The 24,989-nt window shown below is 32.0% G+C and overlaps 1 protein-coding gene across 1 annotated transcript; it reads left to right on the forward strand.

Moving 5' to 3' along the window:
• Positions 1-2,830: 2,830 nt before the first annotated feature.
• On the forward strand, positions 2,831-23,712 carry TRIADDRAFT_53733 (uncharacterized protein; the record flags this gene model as incomplete). Its single annotated transcript, XM_002109534.1, has 52 exons — positions 2,831-2,906; positions 3,666-3,731; positions 4,306-4,380; positions 4,937-5,251; positions 5,448-5,771; positions 5,931-6,266; positions 6,425-6,760; positions 6,920-7,222; positions 7,370-7,705; positions 7,865-8,200; positions 8,360-8,674; positions 8,959-9,057; positions 10,145-10,303; positions 10,417-10,560; positions 10,680-10,802; positions 10,899-11,021; positions 11,121-11,243; positions 11,333-11,455; positions 11,552-11,674; positions 11,771-11,893; positions 11,991-12,113; positions 12,219-12,341; positions 12,473-12,595; positions 12,693-12,815; positions 13,046-13,168; positions 13,253-13,372; positions 13,441-13,563; positions 13,671-13,796; positions 13,898-14,025; positions 14,460-14,837; positions 15,325-15,822; positions 15,909-16,125; positions 16,256-16,822; positions 17,143-17,406; positions 17,519-17,816; positions 18,000-18,211; positions 18,419-18,541; positions 19,051-19,173; positions 19,349-19,471; positions 19,586-19,705; positions 19,834-19,959; positions 20,071-20,190; positions 20,289-20,423; positions 20,799-20,908; positions 20,986-21,056; positions 21,159-21,298; positions 21,951-22,082; positions 22,191-22,313; positions 22,494-22,563; positions 22,675-22,724; positions 22,875-22,974; positions 23,400-23,712. The coding sequence occupies 52 exons, from the start codon at positions 2,831-2,833 to the stop codon at positions 23,710-23,712; spliced, it is 9,483 nt and encodes a 3,160-aa protein (XP_002109570.1).
• Between the last annotated feature and the right edge of the window lie 1,277 nt (positions 23,713-24,989).

Consider the following 24,989-nt stretch of genomic DNA (forward strand, 5'->3'; position numbering starts at 1 on the left):
TACACCATGTGTAATTGAATAGCAGCAATATTAAATTCACAAATGTCTACAACATTTGTGGCGTGAGACTAAAGACATCTCCCATTTTGGTAAAGTTTACATTAGAAAAGCTGTTACTGCATCATGAAATGATGCAAGAGTGTCCTAAATCAAACACAGGAGTATTTAAACTCTCTAGACTTTGTATAAATTACTAAATACTATAACATATGATATTATACTACTTTGTTTGTACTGGAGCCTACGTACGGTATAAGTGTCTGCAATATATTGTAAGCTAAAATTTGCGACATAAGGAAAAAACTCGATACTTATGCTTTAATCTGCAAGACTACTTCCTAGCCTTCAATAACTGGAATCTTTATGAAGTGCACACAAACACACATCACAGTATAACACGCAAAACGCTTTTGTTGATCATTATCCGGCTTATATACTTTATTAGCCGTTTTGATCATACTTACTACGTTATAAGGATATTTTTAATAAGAAAGGTGTTATTAAAAAGTTAAGCCATCACATATAGATATTTGAGGCAATAAACAATCTTATATATGAATTTATCTCGATTATAATTATTTACGAGCTCTATCGCTTCAAGTACTTATTTGAGATATATTACTATTCTGTCACGGTATCATAAGGATTTGCTCCTAAAGTAGCATTTCATACTTATAAGCAAGTTCAAAACAAAATGTTATCTTAAACTATAAATCCATAGCTAAGTTATTTTTATGACTGTGATAGAGAAATACCATGCCTCTGGCTGAATAGTACGCGTAGTTTGAATAATAAAATTATTGTTATATCCAAATTTCTGTCAGCTGGAAAAATATTGCAGATAAAAGAGGAAAGTATTATCAAGTAAATGCTGTTTCAGTTTGTCATCAAGATCAATAAATCAAAACGATTCTGTTATTTATTTCCATTTGCAGAAGAGATCGTTTCATAAAACCAGCTTCCTAGATTAGATTATTTGGCTAATGACTGATTTTAGTAAAGTTTTACCAAATTATTCAAACATTTCAGTCTATGTTGTTGTCAAGATTAAAAGACGAATTCCATTAATTTTGATAAAAATTACATTGCAGCTAGCCCTTTTTCTAACTTTATAAGAATATCATGAAGGGAGTTGATTGTGGCTTCTTTTAGTTTCTTTCCTGTATACCCACAGAATATTGTACTGAATAATATGCTACAAATCATTTTTACTGCGAGAAATAATGGAACATTCATTGTATTATTAACCCCACACATGCAGAGACTATTTACAGCAAACTAATTATACGGCCTAGAATTAGAGTACCAGGGTGTTTGTTATAGTGCTATCTCACCGTGGAGAAGTTAGCGATGTTTAGTGATTTAGCTTTATTTAGATTACAAGATAGTTTTACTTTACACGTCTTGTGGTGTATGTAGTTGTGACTAATTCACATTAGATTGTATATTATAACTTGATGATTCTGTGAATAGGTATATTGTAATCTAACAGTCTTGTGTTAGTTATCTGAGATCTATATTCTTAAATATTATCGTATTAATTAGGTATTTAGATATGCATCTATTGCTTGATTTTATAGGCGCTATTGATACTAATTGTAACTTCTAGCTAGTGGTAAAGGTATGCGTATATAAGGTGAGCATTTTATATAATGAAGCTAGTTTTAATTTTTAGTGCTTAACGTAATGTTAGAACGTACAAAACACTGAGAATCTGTAGAATTAGGAATTAGTGTCCCTAATTGGTTCTTAAACGGATTTTAGTAACCTAATACGTAATTCAGGGAGAAGATTTGTAGGATTAGCTTTATCTTTATCTCATTACAGAGCTGGTTTGTGATGGTGTTATACATGATATCCGATAGCTTATGCCAGGATAAAGTTAATACAAACTAAAAAGAATTATTCTACGGTCGAGAAGGACTGAATGAGTATTCAGTCCTAGTATGGACTTTCATACCTAGCGAGTTCATTTAGAAGAATGAATTTCAAAGTAGATTCGGATTATCAATTATTTCATATGGATATGCACATACTGCATAAAGAGCTACAATCAGCTCATCATAAGGTAGTTACTATAGATTAATTACTTCATGACTTTACTTAATATAAGCATTGCAGTAATAATAGTAAATCCGATGTTTTGCCCGGAAGATCCTTAACAATTGTAAAATGTTGAACCCCTGGCTCGAATTTTACTGATAAGGAAATAGAAATCGCTTTGACGTCTTACAAATCAATAAGAGGACTCATCGGCCAAGATCGTGTCCTGATAAAGCTAGGTTTTATTGAGGGTTCGGAAGGCATACAGATGTAAAAAGGACTAAAGGAGCATCAAATAGCTTAAAAGTACATAAAGACTAAAATATCGAAATTACCCAGTTTATTGGGCACTCATACAGCTGCTTACAAACAAAATAAAAGTACATTGGCAGATATATAAGCCGACCATTCCTGCCATAAAAATGGTTCTAGTTTAGACTGCACTACTGTACATAGAAGCGCAGTAGGTAGCAGTTCTTAGGTTACGTAAGTGGACGTAATTTAAACTGACTAAACTAATACTAAATTGAGAAGAATGAATACGTCCTAATATGTGACTATCGCCCTAAAGGAATGAATCAAAAATCGTACCTAAGGTAACTGTATATAAAAGCTCTTTGATAGCAAGTTATACATTACGTATTTCAGTAGGAAAAGAATAGGATAATGACTTTGACAACGCCCTGGGCCTTTGATTATATTACATTTAGAATATGGAGAGTAGACTCCCGCACAGATCCAAAATTTCAATGTCTTAATGCAAGAAGGCGATTGTCAGTTGTCCATCATGGCTCTGCACGATATCACATCTAAACACACCTGTAAAGTAATTAAGACTACAAGTCTAGACATAGAAGAAAAAAGTTATTAAACTAAACGAATATTAGAATGTCTTAATACAATAATGCTTCTTGGATAATTATACAGCTCTGTTTATAGCTAATAATATTTTTAGCGAAAGCAACAATCCAACGGTCGCTTCGATTCATCCCACGGCTGCTATTTATTGACTGCATAATTGCTGTATCTGAAGACTACTGGAAACGAGCTCGAAAAGCAAAGTAGTTTAATTACTGATTTAGATCTTTATCAAAGTATGATGTATTAATGAAGATGATAAAAGACCTAGTTAGTTTTGTTTTACTAATCTCTTAATTTTAGGAAAGCTCTGATCAAATTATGCTAATTGGAAATGGAGAAAAGTATTTCAACTAGAGTCTCATCGTCATTGCTTTGGCTACTGATTTACTCGCTCTTGATAACCTCATTTCAGTATAGTAAAACGCTAGGTAAGATCTAAAATTTTAAAATACTTATTAGAAATTATCAAAAACCTTAATCATGATATAATCAAGTAACTACACTGAAAAAGATTGTAAGTACAAATAAATAAATTTTAGTCATCATCTACGTTATATCTGCAGCTAAAGTTTGCAAAGCTAATCCCCATTAATCTTAGTCGTAAAAATTAATTTTTAAAGATTATTTTAATACCAAATTCTAAACATAAGCTATAATTAAATTAATGATTAGTCGTTTACTATGGTTAAGAGCGTACTTAGATGTAATCAATTTTAAATTGTTGCTTCTTTGACTACCTTATTTATGTTGGCTGTCATCAGGCGATATCTTAAATTCGAATGAAGTTCACAGTGAATTGGTTATTCAATCAAATGAAAACGCCGATGGTTAGTATGATAGTAAATCAAATATTCCTCTACCATTTATTTACGTTATATGTACATGTCAATGTACTATACGTACAGTCGATTTAATTTTTGAAAGGTTAGAAATACGAAAGATTTGATTCTCATTTGTAAGATTAAACTCGATTTGAAATATTGTGCTGTGTTACTGTAAGTTTCAATCAAGTCGAATGCGTCTTTCTAATTTTATTCCTGATCAATCACATAACCGCCTTTCATTTCAACCATTATGCAATTGATAGCTTTTATCTAGCAGCTTATGCTACTCTGAAGCATTAAATAGAAACTGTATGATTTTATTACTCAAATATCCTTCCTTATTAACTGCCGTTTGCTCAATTATAAATATTTTACTCGTAGTTAATAAAGCCTGAAGGGACCAAATATTTAGTGCTATTTGTATTACTTCTACTAGCGTTGATTTAAACATTTTCTTGTTTATTTAGATTTTCTAAACGATTTTAGAAGATCATACTGTATTGATCTGATGAAACTCGCTATTAATCTCTGTATCCTATAGACTAACTCCTTTATTACAATTGTTATACTTGTATAGTATCAGAATACCGATTAGTATCATCCTCATTAGCGGACGAAAAGCAGACAATTACGAATGTTATATCATTAACAGGTTAGATATTATGTTCATATATGAGATTATATCGAATATTGACTATATGCTGTTACGACTAAATGTGGTATACTGTATGCGCGTATACTCTAAGTATATTGAGAGTTTGACGTAGAAAGTACGATAAATTAAGCTACACGTGATCAATACACGCATATATCTTAATTAGTATACAGTATACTGTAGTGAATATGATAATATTAAACCGTTCAGTGACATCCTATGAAAGTTATCGACCATCTTATTTATTTTAAGATGCACTGGCATCGACAATAGTACCTGCAATTCATAGGGTTAATACTGTAATTACAGCCAGTCATCAAGTTAATATATCCGTATCGATTGAAGATAAACCAGCAATACTGTATAATCATTGAAGGAAAGACAATGAGCGCGAGCATAATATCATCAATAAGTTACTAGACATCGTGAAAAGTGATATATTTATTGTAGTACATAAGGGATTTTAAATATAAAATAACACAAATCAATTTCTTGCATAGTTAGTATTTTTAATTCATAAAACATATTTATAAATACGGATATTCCTTTATAGAACATGGCGATATCGAATTATCTACCCAAACTCTGTCAACATTATCATCGAACAATGATATTATTACAAGTGCCACTACCTATAGTAGCTTCCAACTGCAAATAGGCGATGTAAATACCCAATCATCCAATGATATACCATCTTTATTACAAGATGTAAAGGCATCGTCAGTAATATCGTTAGAGATAGATAGTCGAATTATAACAGAAATAATTACAGTAAATCAACAAGTTAGTACATTTGCAACGTCGAAAAATCACTTAAAATCATCATCATTGGAAAACACTCTAATAAGTACGACTGCAACGTTAACAGGTTAGAGGTTGTACTCATACATAATATTAATACATGGATATTAAATACGTACTGAAGTGAATAGAAATTAATAGTTGATACCTAAGCATATCGTAAATGTTTGTTAAAAAAGTGAGTTAGCATTTATAAATAATGCTGCGTAAAGATATAAAAAATATGAAAATATTTATACTTACGTATACTATTTAACTTTCAGACTATGATACTATTGAAAAATCTAGCGATATTCTGTCGACGCTATCGCCGAACATTATTACAAGCTCGCCTATCTACGATAGTCTCCAGTCGCAAACAAGCTATGTATCTGCTTACTCAGTCGATACTAGTGTTAGTCGTATAATATCTTTATTACAAGATATACTTACGTCGACAATAACGTTAACAGAGATAGAAAGTCAAAGTGCGACGTCGTTAGTTATATCAAGTCAACAAGTAAGTACTCTTATAACGTCGAAAGATCTCTTAGAGTCATCATTACTAGAGAATAGACAAGAAACTACATCTATGTTATCGTCGACAGGTTAGAGATTATACTACATGCATATCAGAATGTATAGACGCTGTAACGCGTGTATAAATAGTTATAGCTAACTTAAAATAGATATATACGATTAACGTAGTATTACAGAAATATAATAATAATACGCGTTTTCTACGTATATCGTAATATACTCTATAGCTTACGACGACGAAGAAGATAATACGGAAACGTCTAACGATATTCTATCGACGCTATCGTCGAACATTATTACAAGCTCGCCTATCTACGATAGTCTCCAGTCGCAAACAAGCTATGTATCTGCTTACTCAGTCGATACTAGTGTTAGTCGTATAATATCTTTATTACAAGATATACTTACGTCGACAATAACGTTAACAGAGATAGAAAGTCAAAGTGCGACGTCGTTAGTTATATCAAGTCAACAAGTAAGTACTCTTATAACGTCGAAAGATCTCTTAGAGTCATCATTACTAGAGAATAGACAAGAAACTACATCTATGTTATCGTCGACAGGTTAGAGATTATACTAAATACTATCAGAGTGTATAGACGCTGTAACGTGTGTATAAATAGCTATAGCTAACTTAAAATAGATATATACGATTAACGTAGTATTACAGAAATATAATAATAATACGCGTTTTCTACGTATATCGTAATATACTCTATAGCTTACGACGACGAAGAAGATAATACTGAAACATCTAACGATATTCTATCGACGCTATCGTCGAACATTATTACAAGCTCGCCTATCTACGATAGTCTCCAGTCGCAAACAAGCTATGTATCTGCTTACTCAGTCGATACTAGTGTTAGTCGTATAATATCTTTATTACAAGATATACTTACGTCGACAATAACGTTAACAGAGATAGAAAGTCAAAGTGCGACGTCGTTAGTTATATCAAGTCAACAAGTAAGTACTCTTATAACGTCGAAAGATCTCTTAGAGTCATCATTACTAGAGAATAGACAAGAAACTATATCTATGTTATCGTCGACAGGTTAGCGATTATACTAAATACATATTAGAATGTATAGACGCTGTAACGTGTGTATAAATAGCTATAGCTAACTTAAAATAGATATATACGATTAACGTAGTATTACAGAAATATAATAATAATACGCATTTTCTACGTATATCGTAATATACTCTATAGCTTACGACGACGAAGAAGATAATACTGAAACATTTAACGATATTCTATCGACGCTATCGCCGAACATTATTACAAGCTCACCTATCTACGATAGTCTCCAATCGCAAATAAGCTATGTATCTGCTTACTCAGTCGATACTAGTGTTAGTCGTATAATAACGTTAACAGAGATAGAAAGTCAAAGTGCGACGTCGTTAGCTATATCAAGTCAACAAGTAAGCACTCTTATAACGTCGAAAGATCTCTTGGAGTCATCATTACTAGAGAATAGACAAGAAACTACATCTATGTTATCGTCGACAGGTTAGAGATTATACTAAATACATATTAGAATGTATAGACGCTGTAACGTGTGTATAAATAGCTATATAGATATATACGATTAACGTAGTATTACAGAAATATAATAATAATACGCGTTTTCTACGTATATCGTAATATACTCTATAGCTTACGACGACGAAGAAGATAATACTGAAACATTTAACGATATTCTATCGACGCTATCGTCGAACATTATTACAAGCTCGCCTATCTACGATAGTCTCCAGTCGCAAACAAGCTATGTATCTGCTTACTCAGTCGATACTAGTGTTAGTCGTATAATATCTTTATTACAAGATATACTTACGTCGACAATAACGTTAACAGAGATAGAAAATCAAAGTGCGACGTCGTTAGTTATATCAAGTCAACAAGTAAGTACTCTTATAACGTCGAAAGATCTCTTAGAGTCATCATTACTAGAGAATAGACAAGAAACTACATCTATGTTATCGTCGACAGGTTAGAGATTATACTAAATACTTATCAGAATGTAAAGACGCTGTAACGTGTGTATAAATAGCTATAGCTAACTTAAAATAGATATATACGATTAACGTAGTATTACAGAAATATAATAATAATACGCGTTTTCTACGTATATCGTAATATACTCTATAGCTTACGACGACGAAGAAGATAATACTGAAACATCTAACGATATTCTATCGACGCTATCGCCGAACATTATTACAAGCTCGCCTATCTACGATAGTCTCCAGTCGCAAACAAGCTATGTATCTGCTTACTCAGTCGATACTAGTGTTAGTCGTATAATCTCTTTATTACAAGATATACTTACGTCGACAATAACGTTAACAGAGATAGAAAATCAAAGTGCGACGTCGTTAGTTATATCAAGTCAACAAGTAAGTACTCTTATAACGTCGAAAGATCTCTTAGAGTCATCATTACTAGAGAATAGACAAGAAACTACATCTATGTTATCGTCGACAGGTTAGAGATTATACTAAATACTTATCAGAATGTATAGACGCTGTAACGTGTGTATAAATAGCTATAGCTAACTTAAAATAGATATATACGATTAACGTAGTATTACAGAAATATAATAATAATACGCGTTTTCTACGTATATCGTAATATACTCTATAGCTTACGACGACGAAGAAGATAATACTGAAACATTTAACGATATTCTATCGACGCTATCGCCGAACATTATTACAAGCTCGCCTATCTACGATAGTCTCCAGTCGCAAACAAGCTATGTATCTGCTTACTCAGTCGATACTAGTGTTAGTCGTATAATCTCTTTATTACAAGATATACTTACGTCGACAATAACGTTAACAGAGATAGAAAATCAAAGTGCGACGTCGTTAGTTATATCAAGTCAACAACTTAGTACGCTTGTGACATCGGAAGATCAATCAGTATTATCATTTCAAGAAAGACCATACTCATCAGGTTTGAATTTACCGTAAGATGTTTATATTGCTATTAAACTAAGTTTTTACGCTTAATTGTTAGAAAATATATAAGAAATTTTTCTGCATGCATATTTTTGTTGCTCTTTAGGATATTATAAGATGTCAGTACTATAAAAGTAAATAAGTAGAAATTACCTTATAGCAATGCTCATTTCTAAGCGTTTTTCTAATAAAATTAATCACAAATAGCTTTTTAGGAAATATTTCTTAGTCAATAATAACACTATGGTTTAATACTATTGATTGTATATTTAATTTTAGAGATTACTGGATTTTCCGAAAAAACTCTACCTCCATCGTTATCAACGATCAATATTATTGAAAGCTCTATTGTTTTCAAAGATTTTCAAGTTAAAAGTGGTAACGTTAGCTTATTAACACCATCGACTAGCGTACTATCATCATTATTGCAAGATACGAAGACATTGGTATTTACTCCAACATCAGACATATTCCATTACTCAGACACTAGTAGCAGTTTCCTTGTTGCTGATTCTTCAATGACTTCGATACCAATTGCTACCTATTCTTTATATTCTAGTAGAAATAGTCCATCTAGCGAATTGCGGAGCTCGATTCAATCTTCTACAGATAGCATTTTGGCTACTTCAATTCAACAATCCATGCTTACCATGATTTCGTCATCGACTCGTATATCCTCATATTTATTTTCAGATGTTAGCAGTCTGATGAAATACCCGAATTCGGTAAAACTTGATCAAGTTATCACTTTTTCTACCCCGCAATCTGAATTTTCCACTGTATCGGAAATGTATACCACTTCGACAGGGCTCAGCCTTGATAGTAGTTTTGCTTTTTCCCTACTTCAATCTGAGTATTCGATTGTATCATCATCTTATTTATCAATATTTAGCAGTAAAACAGGATTACTAAGCTCCATCTATTCTTCTGCGCTAATAACTCCCGACATCTTTTCGACTACTCCAATCCAAAGATCAGAGCTGAAGCTTACCTCGACACTAACTTTAGATAGCTTGATCAAATCTTCGATTGAGCCACCCCATGATATTGTTTCTACCACTCCAGAATTTTCCATTTCGACTACTTCTATATATTATCCTACAAGATTTAATAAGAGTTCATCTTTCATCGATCTGCTAATCTCTGCAAAGCCTTCTTTATCATCAGATTTAGTTACGTCGATTTCATTGTCAGAGTATTCAATCATTTCTCTATCAATTAATCAAAGTTTATCACATTCATACGATTTTATTTCCAATACCTTTTTATCCAGTATGCCATTGGCAATTTCATCACCATCCTTTTCTAAATATTCGATGACACTCTCAAGTTTAGGTATTGTATCAGTAGTTTGACTGTAGAGTCTACAGTAGATGTAAAATACAACTCTTTAAATCGTGTGAAATCATTGAATGCACTCATGTATTATACTCAAATTTGACTGATTCTCTCATATATGACGTAGCTACAGACTTGGTATCCTTTCATTCAAATATCATCTCTTCTGAAGGATCCATTACCGTTATTTCCACAAGTATTGAGACAAGTTATCCTTCTACTACCTATGTGGTACATCCAATACTATTGGAATCAACAACTATTGCACCGTCGACTACTTCAGAAGGTAAACAATAGTGATTCTAACTCTATACGACAATATTCGCTTATATTGTATCTCTTTCATGAGAAAATGAGCTGTGCATTGACCTCATACTAATCCTACCTCTATAACTTCAGTAACCTCCTCAAGGCTACCTGATATCTACGATTGTTCGATAAATACCAATTTATGCCATTCTAAAGCAGACTGTATTAATACTTCTGGATTATACAATTGCTTATGCCGTTCGGGATTTACAGGAAATGGAACTTATTGCGCAGGTGATTTAGCTATTATATCTACAACGTTGCAGATTTTAGTTCTACGTATTTGTTACACTGCTCTATTCTTACAGAATGATTCTCATATTACAAATCGCTACGGCATCATTTTACATTAGATATAGACGAATGTGCAAAAAACCAACATGAATGTCCTAATAGATCTGTATGCATTAATAACATTGGATCTTACCAATGCCAATGCATGAGCGGATTTTCGGGTAACGGCACGCTTTGCGAAGGTAAAAATATTGCATATTGTCTCCTATTTCTTGCTACTCAAACGATTGATTATTAGTATGACTCTCAGATAAACTAACATCACTACTCTACATTAGATATAGATGAATGCACAATGAACCAATATCGATGTCATAATAAATCTATGTGTATTAATATCATTGGATCTTATCAATGCCAATGCATAAAGGGATTTTCGGGCAACGGCACATTTTGTGAAGGTAAAAACATATTATCTTATATTATTAATTTGCTTACTATGCTAATAATTGATTGTTAATATGATTTTTGGACGAAAAATTTACATTATTCAATATTAGATATAAATGAATGCGTGATAAATGAAGATAGATGTCATAATAGATCTATATGTATAAATAACATTGGATCTTATCAGTGTCAATGCATAAACGGATTTTCGGGTAACGGCACATTTTGTGACGGTAAGGTTTTATCATACTCCATTAATTTACTTATTTATATGATCGAAAATAAACTTAATTCTTATACGATCGATACTATTCTATATCAGATAAAGATGAATGTGCATTAAACCAACATGGGTGTCATAATAGATCTATATGTATTAATACCATTGGATCTTACCAATGCCAATGTATGAATGGATTTTCGGGTAACGGCACGCTTTGTGAAGGTAAAGATATAGTATCTTTTGTTAATTTGTCCTCTACTCAGATAATCGACTTTTAATGTGAATTACAGGTAAACTAACATTACTCTTTTACATCAGATATAGATGAATGCGCAATAAACCAACATGAATGCCATAATAGATCTATATGTATAAATAACATTGGATCTTATCAATGCCAATGCATAAACGGATTTTCGGATAACGGCACGTTTTGTGAAGGTAAAAATATATTGTTTTTTATTAATTTGCCCGTTATTCGAATAATTAATTTTTAATATGATTCTCAGATAGTCTAACATTACTAATCTACATTAGACATAGACGAATGTGCATTAAACCAACATGGATGTCATAATAAATCTATATGTATAAATAACATTGGATCTTATCAATGTCAATGCATAAACGGATTTTCGGGTAATGGCACATTTTGTGAAGGTAAGGTTTTGTTATACTCTACTGATTTACTCATTTATTCAAATGATCGGAAGTAAACTTGGTTCTAAGATGAATTACCGATACTATTCTACATTAGATATAGACGAATGTCTGGCTAATGAACATAGATGTCATAATAGATCTATATGTATTAATAACATTGGATCCTATCAATGCCAGTGCATAAACGGATTTTCGGGTAACGGCACGCTTTGTGAAGGTAAAATGTGTTTATCTTTTATTAATTTGCTTATTATTCTAATAAGCGATTATTTAAGTTGTTAATATGATTCTTAGACGAATTATCAATATTTTTCTACATTAGATATAGACGAATGTGTAACAAATGCACATGGATGTCATAATAGATCTATATGTATAAATAACATTGGATCTTATCAATGCCAATGCATAAGAGGATTTTCGGGTAACGGCACGCTTTGTAAAGGTAAGATTTTAATGTAATTTATTAACTTCCTTGTTACTCTATTACCTCGATTATATATATACAGTATATATATAGATATATATGTTTCTAATATGATTCTCAAATGAAATATCGATATTTTTCTGCATCAGATATAGATGAATGTGTGGCAATTGAACATGGATGTCATAATAAATCTGTATGTATAAATAACGTTGGATCTTACCAATGCCGATGCATAAATGGATTTTTGGGTAACGGTACGCTTTGTGAAGGTAAGATATTTACAGTAATCTATTAATTTAATTATTATTCTAATGATCGATCATTAATATGATTCTTAAATGAAACATCGATATCTTTCTGCATTAGATATAGACGAATGTGTGACAAATCAGCATAAATGTCATAATAGATCTATATGTATAAATAACATTGGATCTTACCAGTGCCAATGCATAAATGGATTTTCGGGTAGCGGCACCCTTTGCGAAGGTAAGATTTTATTGTACTCTATTAATTAGTTACTCATGTAGGCGAGTATCAATTATAATTCTAAAGAAAATCATAATTTTAACAGTATCTAATTTTCGAAAGGTTCTAGTAACTGTTTTATTTGCTAACCAAGTAAAACAAATAAAAGTGACAGTTCACGGGCACATTAAAATCTTCTCAGCAATAAAACTTAAATTTCTCTAAAGTATTTGATGATGGCTTTCTTTTAGATATTGATGAATGTTTAGCAAACCAACATAATTGTCATAGCCAGGCGAACTGTATCAATGGAATTGGCTCTTATGAGTGTTTTTGTAGGGTCGGATATACAGGAAATGGTACAATTTGTGAAGGTAATTTTAACTTAGTACCGTTATAGCTGAAACTTGAATTTATATAGATTTGATTAGCTCTGATATGATAATTTGCCTTTTTAGACGTCAATGAATGCAAAAATGGCAATCGTTGCCACCCCAATAGTACCTGTCATAATAATATTGGCTCATTTAATTGTTTATGTCTAACCGGTTTTAGTGGCAATGGCACACATTGTACAGGTATATTCAGCAAAAATACAATTGTAATTTAGCAATAAATATAATATTGAACTTCATCTGCCTGCTAGATGTTGATGAATGTGCAACAAATCAGCACCAATGTCATCAACAAGCTATTTGTAGCAATATTCTTGGTTCATATGAATGTAATTGTCGCTCTGGTTATATCGGTAGTGGCACAAGCTGTTCAGGTTATTTAAATTCTTAGAAAGTATCAACATGTATATTTCCTCAGTTTAATAAGATATTTAAAAGTTTTAATAAGAATTATAATTTTATTGTATAAAACAAAACTCAGATATCAATGAATGCAATGGCTTACATAATTGCAGCAGTTTGGCAACCTGTTACAATACCGCTGGCTCTTATTATTGTACCTGTAATTATGGCTTGCAAGGTAACGGAATCTATTGTTTTCGGGAAGGTAAGCATCTTATCAATTTTATCGTGATTTAACTGAATAAAAATTTTCGGCGAACGACTCGACGTATAACCTAATGTTCTATGGTGACTCTATTATCTCAGGAACTAGACTATATCCATACGGGTTGCAATTTGGTGATCGCTCATTCGGTCGCACTGATCAGGGATCGCTTTATTTATACTTATCAGAACCAATTTATTTTGTCCAGACATCGTATCGAGGAATTTATGTATGTGCTACATGATATTAATGTATAAGCTAGCATAAAATACTAATTTTAGGCAGATAAGGGTAGTCTATATTAAGCAACGTCAGCATGAGATCATTCTGTATTAGTTTGAGTGCCCCTAGAATTACCTACATATACTGCAATAGCTGGAAAAATGAAATATTAGTCATTAAACAGATTTATACTAACCGTCAATGACTAAAGTTGTGGCTACGCTACAAGATTGTTTTCTTTACTATCTAAAACTAATCAGTCAATGGTGCCGTAAGTTTTCATTTAGATCCTTTTTCAGTGAGGTACAACATTAATTAAACTCGTCTAAGAGAGCTCTGCATGACATAGTTAACTTTTATGGTAATGCCGTTGCATTACGTGGTCCATTTTTCGAGCTCTTATCATGATTGAAAAAATTATAATTTATTTTCATTCACAAGATATCTGCCGATGGTCTCGTTTCGTTGGGATTTCCGTATCTTGGTTTTAGACCTAGAAGATTTCCAAGACCATTTAACCGAGCTATAATTGCGCCTTATTTTGCTGATTGTGATCTTCGAAGTCAAAGTTTATCTAGTGTTTATTATCAGCAGTATTTTAGCTATCAAAATACTCCAATAGCTAAAGAAATTATTAAAAATGCCACGAATGATGTCCAACAATTTCAACAGATTGCAGCACAGAATCCCAATAATGCTATTTATGGTGTATTTCGTGAGGTAGTAAGTAACTTTTCAGCAACTCATGTAATTGTTATCACTTGGTATAAAGTAGTTCCTTACCCTTTCTGGTATTATTGGCGTTATCCTCCTCGTAAGGTAGGTTAAATAGTCTTTGGCAGCTATCAGTACGCATTTATAGCATTTTTGGATTATTAACACATCATTATTTAGAGCTAAAGGCTAATAATTATAATTAACCTTTGGTTTATAGCAATTCTTGTAGTACAAATGTTAATGAACGTATGATATGATAATGGTAAAACAGAATTAAACTAAATTCTAACCTAGACTTATTCTCTAATATCTCGAAAGCATTAACACACCAATACAGTATACACGTCTTTGCGAGAGGGAGTTTTATACTTGCTAATACCCTATGCATAGCGATTATGCTATTATATATTCTTAATTTCGATACTTAAAGTAATACTACGATAGTATTAGACTGGTGATTGACCTTGGATTTGAAGCTATTTTCATTGCACACTAAAAATTATGTAATGTACCTATAATTAATGAAATACTAAATAATCTTGAACTAATATTACAACTAATATTTTTTCTCATCAAAAACATCAAATAGTATAATACATTCCAATTAGTATTGATATCAAACGGAGAAAATCTTTTCGGCTTGTTTAACTATGAAGTCAATGGTTTTAACTGGTGGAAAAGAACCCCATGGATAAGAGCACGTGTCGGCTATTCTTATGGTGTAGCACCTTTTTATTACGAAATACCTTGGTCGCAAAGAAGAGATCAAAACCTTCTCAGAATTGATCAATATCGAGGCAATACTGGAGAAATTGGTAAATGGGCATTCCGATTAGATGATCCCGATATTAAACATGTTAATTACGCTAGACGCTGTACTCGCTGGTATTATGCTCAAGCCTATTCTGTTTATTATCGACGAACATTGCCAGCCTGTCCATGTCGAGCAGCACAAGCAATTCTAGATCCTAGATTTATTTATAACCGAAGAACCGGTTGTGCTATATCTCGATTTTCCTTTCCAGGTTGGGGATGGTGGTGGTTTTGGCCAAGGACATACTTCTACTTATGGTCGAGACCGCCAAGGGTGTGTGGCTATTTTATAGTTGAATACAAATTAGAAAATAGTAGTCCCTATATTTTCTTCAAACTTGGTTGTTTATTATTTTATAGGTCCAACAACGTTGCTGTTATTCTACTAATAGAAATACGGCAGGAGCATTAATACGTTCTTATCCAGGCGGTAGCTCGTTCACTTATGTAACTCGTTCACTTCGGCAAAACGATGAAGAAGCTTATAGTGCGTGTTGTAAATTGTCGCGATTATGTTATTTATATCGAATTAGAAGGCCAATCGACACATGCCGATTTTACAGGCCACCTCGTTGGTGTAAGTACATTTCGTTCTATTCATTTTTCCTTTCCTTGTTATGAGTTAGAAAAAATAGTAAGCTCTCATTAATATTGTATATCGGATAGATTTAAATGCTGGTATTTTGCTAATGTATTTCATATTATAGCATGGATGTGGGGTGATCCACACGTTGAAACATTAGATGGGAAAAAATACAGTTTCAATGGAGTTGGAGAATACACCCTAATACGGTCGGAAAATAATTATTTTACTTTTCAAGGACGTACAAAAAGACCTTTCATTGCTAATACTACCAAATTAGCTAAAGCAACTATTTACACATCTTTTGCAATGTCGAAAAATGATTCAGATACTGTTGAAGTCAAACTTAATGAAAACAGCAATACGATCGCGATCATTATTAATAAAAATTCTACCTACAATGATAGTCATTTAATGAATGGAACAGTGCTATCATTTAACAATATAGAGATATCGAAATCAAGCACAACTTACATTATTTCGTTTACATCGGGCATATCTGCAGAAATTCAGGCAGTAACAGAAACCTTGGTTGCATCGATCGTAACATCATCATCATTATTAGGTATTACTAAAGGTCTACTAGGTACCTATAATGGCAATGTAACGGACGATTTCTTGCGCCCCGATGGAACTTATCTGAGTATCAACGCAACAGATGAAGAAATTTATCATCAGTTTGGTCAATTGTGTAAGCAATATCTGTGATGAGCGTCCTATTTCTCATAATGCCGTAGTTGTTTATCTTTTTATACTAGATGTATCTAAAGATGCTCTACGTAAATATGCTTTACATTTATAATCATTTTGTGATGTTTAATATGATAATCTATGAGAAAAATTTTCATTATAAGCCTTCAGTAAAATAATTAAATACCAGAAATGTTTCCTATAGCAATGCTACACCTTATGCATTTTATGAGCGTTACATGCTAGTATTTATTTATATACGAGTGCAGTAGAACAGTTGTTTTGTTCCACTCTAAGTCTATCAGTTATTTACTTTTATAGGGCAAATCGACGGAAACGCGTCGTTATTTACTTATCCTCCTGGTAGGGGACCCGGTTACTACAGTGATCCGTCTTTTGTACCAAATTTCTCCAAGGATATCAATTCCTTATTTGAAAATAATACTCAACTCAGAGATGAAGCTGTCAAATCTTGTAACGGAGATGCTGCTTGTCTATTTGATGCGGCAGAAACTTTAAGTTTAGCTGTCGCTGTTGGGAGTAAGAACGTTTCAGAAAGTATCGCGACTGCACAGAAAGATATAAGTAAGTAAACCAACTACAGCAATACCTTTCAATTCTGCTATTATTAGCAGAAATTAAACAATTTTGCATATTAAATCGTGCATTTGAGGTCATTCATTTACTTGATCGGTAGATATATTTCCGCCAACAATAACTGGTGAAAGCATCTTTAATGTAACTTTTGGCCAAGTTTTTACTACAGTATTAAATATTTCTGATGGAAATAGCAATAAGATGTTGGAATTAAATGCTGCAAATTTACCTCCTGGTGCATCAATTGATAATGAAACTTTTGTATTTACCTGGAATGTTACCACTTACAAGAATATTTCCTTTGAATTTACCGTCATTAACTCGCACAATTTATCTGCTATATTCAAACCAGCTATCTTCATGTGTTATTGTGCTAATAATGGAACCTGCCAATACGAGTAAGCTCTCTTTACCAATGTTGAATTTGATAAAATTGATTTTAGAATTGATACAACATATTGACCTCAGAAAATATCATATTAGTACAGTGTGATGGTTTGGGTGTATAGTAATCTGTATAGTTTCTCCTAGATTTGATTTTAAATTCTTCAGTCAATTCCTTCTATAATTTGTTATTTTAGTTCCGAATCAATAACTATAAATGATACTGGATATGCTGTCTGCCAATGTGCTTCAGGATGGGTCGGTTCGTTTTGTACTCAAGATTTAGATGAGTGTGCTGGCAATCCTTGTTATGAGAATGTTACTTGTACGCCAATGCAAGCACCAGCTACTGGTTATACATGTGGACTATGTCCCGGTGGGCTGCAAGGCGACGGAGTTAAGTGTTATGGTAAGAGAAAATTTTAACACGCTACCTTGATATTTTTATATCAGTATCTGATTCATTTTTATAACCCTAATTTATAATTTATTGCTCAACTTATAAACAAATTAATGCGCAGAGCCATTTATTTTTACGCTTATATATGCCTAATTGTACGCTATAGCGGTCAATAACATTGTCTTTTGCTATGTCATGATTTTCGTATTCTCCTAGATGTTAACGAATGTGAAACAGGTGCAAGTTTATGTAACCAAACCTGCGTTAATACCGTTGGATGCTATTCATGTCTTTGCAATGCAGGATTTGAACTTGATGCAAACAAATTTGATTGCAAAGGTATCCCTAACTCAGTTTATTCTTAAATTCGATCTTACATTACAGCTAGTATTTAAGAGAAAATTTAACTATTCTTGTCTTATGAATGTGAGAAATTGTCCACGATTATTTTTATAATATAGAATACCGTCAGAGATGTTTTTAATAGGTTTAAAATATTTCAGATCTTTCACTATTTGATAAAGGATGCATACCGTACCTTATAGACTTGTTTTTAAGGGTCATTAAAGAATTTACTTAACATATACTGAAAAACATGCTCGGATTCGTTTTAGACATTGATGAATGTAGCATCATTCAGCCTTGCCATCAAATCTGTGTTAACAGTTTTGGGAGTTATAGTTGCGCTTGCAACCATGGATACAGCTTAAATAGCGATAACAGAACTTGTTCGCGTAAGTCACACTGTCGGCTAATAAAAGAATACAACATTTAGATGTTGCATGTAACATGATAATCCGCTCAATACTGTTATATTGACAATGATTTGCCCTTAATTATTTTAATAGCTATTATATCATGTAGCTCCATTTCAAATAACTGTTCACAAACATGTGCAGTGATTAACAATAAAATAGCTTGCAGCTGCAACGAAGGATTTAATTTAGCTACTGATCAAGCTACCTGTCAAGGTATCAAATGACTAAATTATCATTTTAAATATGCATAGCTTACGCCCATTCCTAAGAATGATTTTGTTAATAATATTACTCACCCACAATTCTTAGGAATGAGCGTAACATATATATATATATATATAAATAATATACAATATGTATGTCTATAATTGGCTTATTTGTAATACAGATCAAGATGAATGCACTAGCAATCCTACTATCTGTGCTCATAATTGCACAAATACGGTAGGAAGTTATAAATGTAGCTGTAGAAATGGATATCAACTTCGTGCTGATGGAAGGACTTGCCAAGGTTATTATAAATTACAAATTATATACACCGTATATGAGTATATATATATCGGCTAAATTCTAAAACTGAGGATATTTCTTTCTTCTTATATCGGGTGACGATATTCAATCGTAGACATTGATGAATGTACTAATATAACGACTTGTCCCCTCAACACCATTTGCACTAATACTCCTGGTTCATATGAGTGCCAGTGCGTTGATGGCTTTCAGTTTATTGGAACAGAATGCGAAGGTAATGAACAGCATGTGATTAACATTTAATTCATTCCCATTATTTTATCAGTCAATTGGTCAGACGAAATTCTGCTTCTGGTTACGTCATATAAATATACAGTCTAGTGATTTCTTAATTGAATTTAGACATAGATGAATGTAGCCGTCCGGAGCTTAATGCATGCAACCGCTATGCATCTTGTGTAAACTTTGCTGGTAGTTACAACTGTCTATGTAAAAGCGGTTTTGATGGAAATGGAATTGTTTGTACTGGTAAGCTTATGGGAAAGAATAGTATTACAGCATTATTGACTTAAATGCTAGGTAGATCTACAGCAATATTAGTTTGCTAAGTAACAGCACCTGTATAATATTATTGCTTAGACATCAATGAATGCAATAACATTAACAACTGCTCAAGCAATGCTCAGTGCCAGAACGATATTGGTAGCTATCGCTGTATTTGCAGAAATGGATTTACTGGCAATGGATTTACTTGCACAGGTGATACTAATTCCGTTTAGATGATGGACTAAGGACTACATTCTAAGCTTTTTTGCTTGGCATTGCTATACTAATGCTAATGGCTGTATTTTGTTTAGATATCAACGAATGCGACAACTTATCAAGCTGTAGGAGAGAGGAGATCTGCTATAATACTCTTAGTAGTTATTATTGTGCATGCAAGAAAGGATTTTATTTGGATTCCAATACGAATAGTACAACGCATTGTAAAGGTAGGAAAATTCACCGAAAAATTAATATTAGTACTTTACTAGCTGCAGTAGCATGGTATGTTAATAGTTAAAACAATATTACAGATACAAATATCGCAACTATTGCATGATGTTATTGATTTTTTCTTCGCTGGAAGCGCTTAATTATGTTTTGTAAAGATATTACCATATACAAAAAGCTATAAATTAGCGTAACTATACACCCAATTAGATTTTATATCAACAGCTGCTTCATTGTAATCGTTAAGTAAAGATTTTAATAGATAAATATTACTATTTACATCTGTTATAAAATCTATAAGGTATGTACGTAGCTGGGCTTCTGTGGATATAAACCATAAACTAAAAACTAATTTTACGTTATCTTATGATTAGCTGGCCTATACTATGTTGGAGAAATTAAACTTAATGGTAGATTTACCTCTGATTTAAGCAATAAGGGTAGTCAGGCTTATTTATTATTAACCACTGAAACCGTTAATAAGGTAGAGCTGAGAATGAAAATTTATATCCGATGCTCTAATATTCTTTTAGCTTTAATGGTATTCTATATTTCTTAAAGCTAAATGCAGCATTATTAGCGGATATTAGAACTCAATATACAGTTCGGCAATTGATCATTACCAACGTGAGGTTAGTTCCCTATGGTCATAATTTTGCAAAGAGAGCGCTTTTGTTGATAGTACAATTGCATTAAACATCGTATTATCACCTGTATTTCTTATACTTAAAAAGGCCTGGAAGTATAGTTATCGATTTTTCTATAACGCTGCTACCAAATGCTACATCAGTAACGGCTCAATTTCTGGATAGTGTTACCAATCGAAGTATCAAACAAATCGGCAACTATCCGGTTGCGCTAATTACTTTTCAAGGTATTTCGTTCAATGATTAAAATTATAACATGATATTACCAATATCATAAGATTTCTATTTATTTAAAATTTTAAGTGCTTTATGTATTTAGATACAGTATTTTACTTGCATATTCGTATACACTTGTATTTGAAATATCATGGGTGAATACGATATTTGTAAACTTTTCTTGCCCTTTTAAACAAGAATAATTACATTGTTCTAAGATTACGACATGTACCTTAAAAATTTTTTAATAAGTATTGTCAAGATGATAGCAATCAACTTAGATAATGAAGTTTAATAAATAATAGTTTAATATTCCTATCGATTTTAATTTTATTTGTTTTATATAGCTTATTTGCATATAAAATATTATATATATTATACGCATATATAGTTCTGGCTATGTTGTCTATAAATTCAAATAAGAATAATTAATCACATTTTGGCTACAGTGTGCATCTAAAAATCCTTATACTCTTATGGGTACGATAGATGATAATAAATAACTTAACCGGGAGATAACACTTTTAGAAAAAAAAAAATACCGTTGCTATACAGTATAATAAATGATTAACATACTATAAATTTCATTGTTACGCAGAATACTGGTAAGATCTAAGATAGTTCAAATGAAAAACAGTTATATGATTCTGCTTTTCCCCATAGATTATGACCAATGCGCCGATCCTCAAGCCAATTCTTGTTCCAAATTGCAAAATTGTACGAAAAAACCAGGGACATATGGGTGCACTTGTATTAATGGCTATCAACTAGACTTACAAAGCAACAATTGCCAAGGTAAGTTTAAAGGAGATCATATTGTGTATGCCTATTAGATCATTCCTGTAACACTATTGAATGAAAACGCTATTATTTATTCTATGCTTACTGTTATACACTATTTAGATATCGATGAATGCTTGGTTCCATCTAGATGTGCAAACAATAGTATTTGCATAAATGAACCAGGAGGATTTCAGTGCCAGTGCTTAGACGGATATAGTGGTAATGGCCTAACTGAATGTAGATGTAAGTCTTGCTCCAAATACATAGTTTAGTCAATACAAGATGATTCTAATGTGTAATTCAATTAATGGTAGCAAATAAAGTAGCTTATTTCCACTACACTTCATATTTGATTTCAATTCCTTGATACTTGAATATAAATTTTACTAACGTAGAGGTGACATCATTAATTCTAAATTATAGCATTATGTTCAAGTAATCTATGTAAAAACGGTGGAACATGTTTTTACTCTAATGGCACCTCTCTTTGCAAGTTAGTTAATTATTTTAAGTTTGTTATCATCTCTACATTATTGCACTTTCTCCTCGCCATCATAACCTGAGATCGACTAATTATAGTAATCATGATGTGATCTATTGACAGTTGTTCAGCCGGATTTGATGGCCAATATTGCGAAAGCACAAGTGTACTCAGTGAGTATTAATAAATCTTGCAATAATAAGCAAGATTTGTCCTTGTCTCCTAATATCAATTAAGAATATGAAGGAAATATTTTAAAATGGATGATCTAAAATGTGCTTTTACATTTTATTATGCATATGACTCTTCTATCAATTGAACAGCTATACCAACACTTGGAATTGCTTTCGGTATAGCTGGGGGAGTTTTGATATTGATTTTAACTCTAATCGGCGTATTTGTCTTTTATCATCGCAATAAAAAGTATGTAGCCTATGTCTGATCAATAATAAGACTTATATTTTAGGTCGTATTGTATTTCTATTTTTTGATTAAATCACCTGTTGACATCCGGGTTTAGTTATAAGGTGATAAATGATAGAAGTACGGTAGTCTTTCTCGCTTTTGTAAATTTTAAATGTTAATTGCTTAGCAAGGGTAAGTAATATCATATGCGTAGAAACGTAGGAAAGAGATATATAGTTTAATTATTTGAACTTTTAACTAGTTTATTCGACAATAACGCATATTATGATCACACTAAATGTTACTACTGCCTATAAGTTTTAAGCGTCAAGGCGAGTTATCTTAACTGTGTTCCCTTTGTGAAATGCAGTATATTTTAAGGCTCGTATATCTGATAATTTATAAAAAGAATTTACGAATTTTTGACAAAAATTTTTCAATAGGGCAAGAAGTAAAGCAGAATGTGGAAAAAATAGTGGCAATGCCTCAATTGCTTCCAGTGCTTCGAGTAATAGTGATGTAGATGATCCAACCCAACATCATGGACAACACCAATCACAAAGAATTGAGAGTGTTATATCTTTATTTTCTGAGAAGCGCTATCGAAGTAGCTATTATCAAGGAATTAGATCAGACGAACAAAGTAGTACTGATAGGACAAAAAGAAAAGTTCCCAAAGCAGAGAATATAGATTTAGTAAAAAATTCAAAGAAAAAAGGTGTAAAGGAGAAGCTACAACGAGTGAACAGAAACTAAGCGATACTAATAATAACATAAAAAAGGAATAACCCGTAAAAAACAGGATATCGCAGCAGAAGATACAAAATTTGGCAAAGAATCGATACCAACAGGTGTAGAGAAATAAAATTACAAAATATAAAGTGAAGCGGGAAGATAGCGCTGTAAATAAGGATATATGAAGCGAGAAACAGCTTAAATTAACACTAGGTACTATAAAGTTAATTAGAAAAGAACTTGAGTAAAAATTAAGCTTAATTGGAAAGCAATATTGCGCCCTATAATAGTAAGATAATTTTGAATATTCAATGCTTTATTACATTATTTATTAATAAAATATGGTAGTGCGAGTAGGATACTTGATATTATAATAACTAGAAATAAGACTGCACAGTGTTACGATAAAAATCAAGTTTAGTATACAGTAATATTCTATAAAGATAATATAGATAATTCAGAAAATCTCAATATAATACTATATTATTTGGTGGTATACTACAGCAATGCGAGTATTGTATTTGATATTCTTCGCTAATCATGGCTTAAAAGTTAAACAATATTATTAAAATAAAGTTTAGGTGACAATGTATTGTAATCGAATTGGTTTTGCAAGCTAATAAAATTAAAAAAATTAAAGTTACAATATTAACATTTTACCGCCTATTTTCTTAACTAATTGCAAATGAAAAATATATAAATCTCCATTTTATGCTGATTCGCTACTTCAAGCTTTGCATAAAGAATCTAATTACGCATGGCTTAAACATCAATATGTTGGCACTTCTAGATCACTAAGATAAACTGTAAGCATAAATAGAACACAAATTCAACTACGGTACAGTACACCCAGGTTACAAAAATGTTACTTATCACACAGTTGTCGGACATTTATCTGTTTTTGTTATACGTCATGTGTACGTTGTATTTTGTTATCCTATATTAATTTCTAGAAGGAATGCTTTCAGTAAGCTTGATGTACATCTTAAACTTTGTAAGCTATTAGCACTAGTCTAGGTGAAATTCTAATGAAAGACTTTATTATAATTATTATAATTTTATGTTTCTACATTAAATGATTTGAGATGTGTCATAAAGGTTGACATAATCTCAACTTTTACGAATATTTATTGGATTTATTTATCCTCACTTATGAATTTGGAGTTTATAAGTATTTTTGGGGGCTAGATTCGGTTAATTTTATCATAAAACGTGAACATGACCGTACTACTATTCACTACATTTTCCTGCTTTTTGTATTAGTTACAATTTTGGAACTATGATCTTACTATTACACA

The sequence above is a fragment of the Trichoplax adhaerens genome, genomic scaffold (assembly GCF_000150275.1).
Source record: "Trichoplax adhaerens TRIADscaffold_2 genomic scaffold, whole genome shotgun sequence".
NCBI lineage: Eukaryota > Metazoa > Placozoa > Uniplacotomia > Trichoplacea > Trichoplacidae > Trichoplax > Trichoplax adhaerens.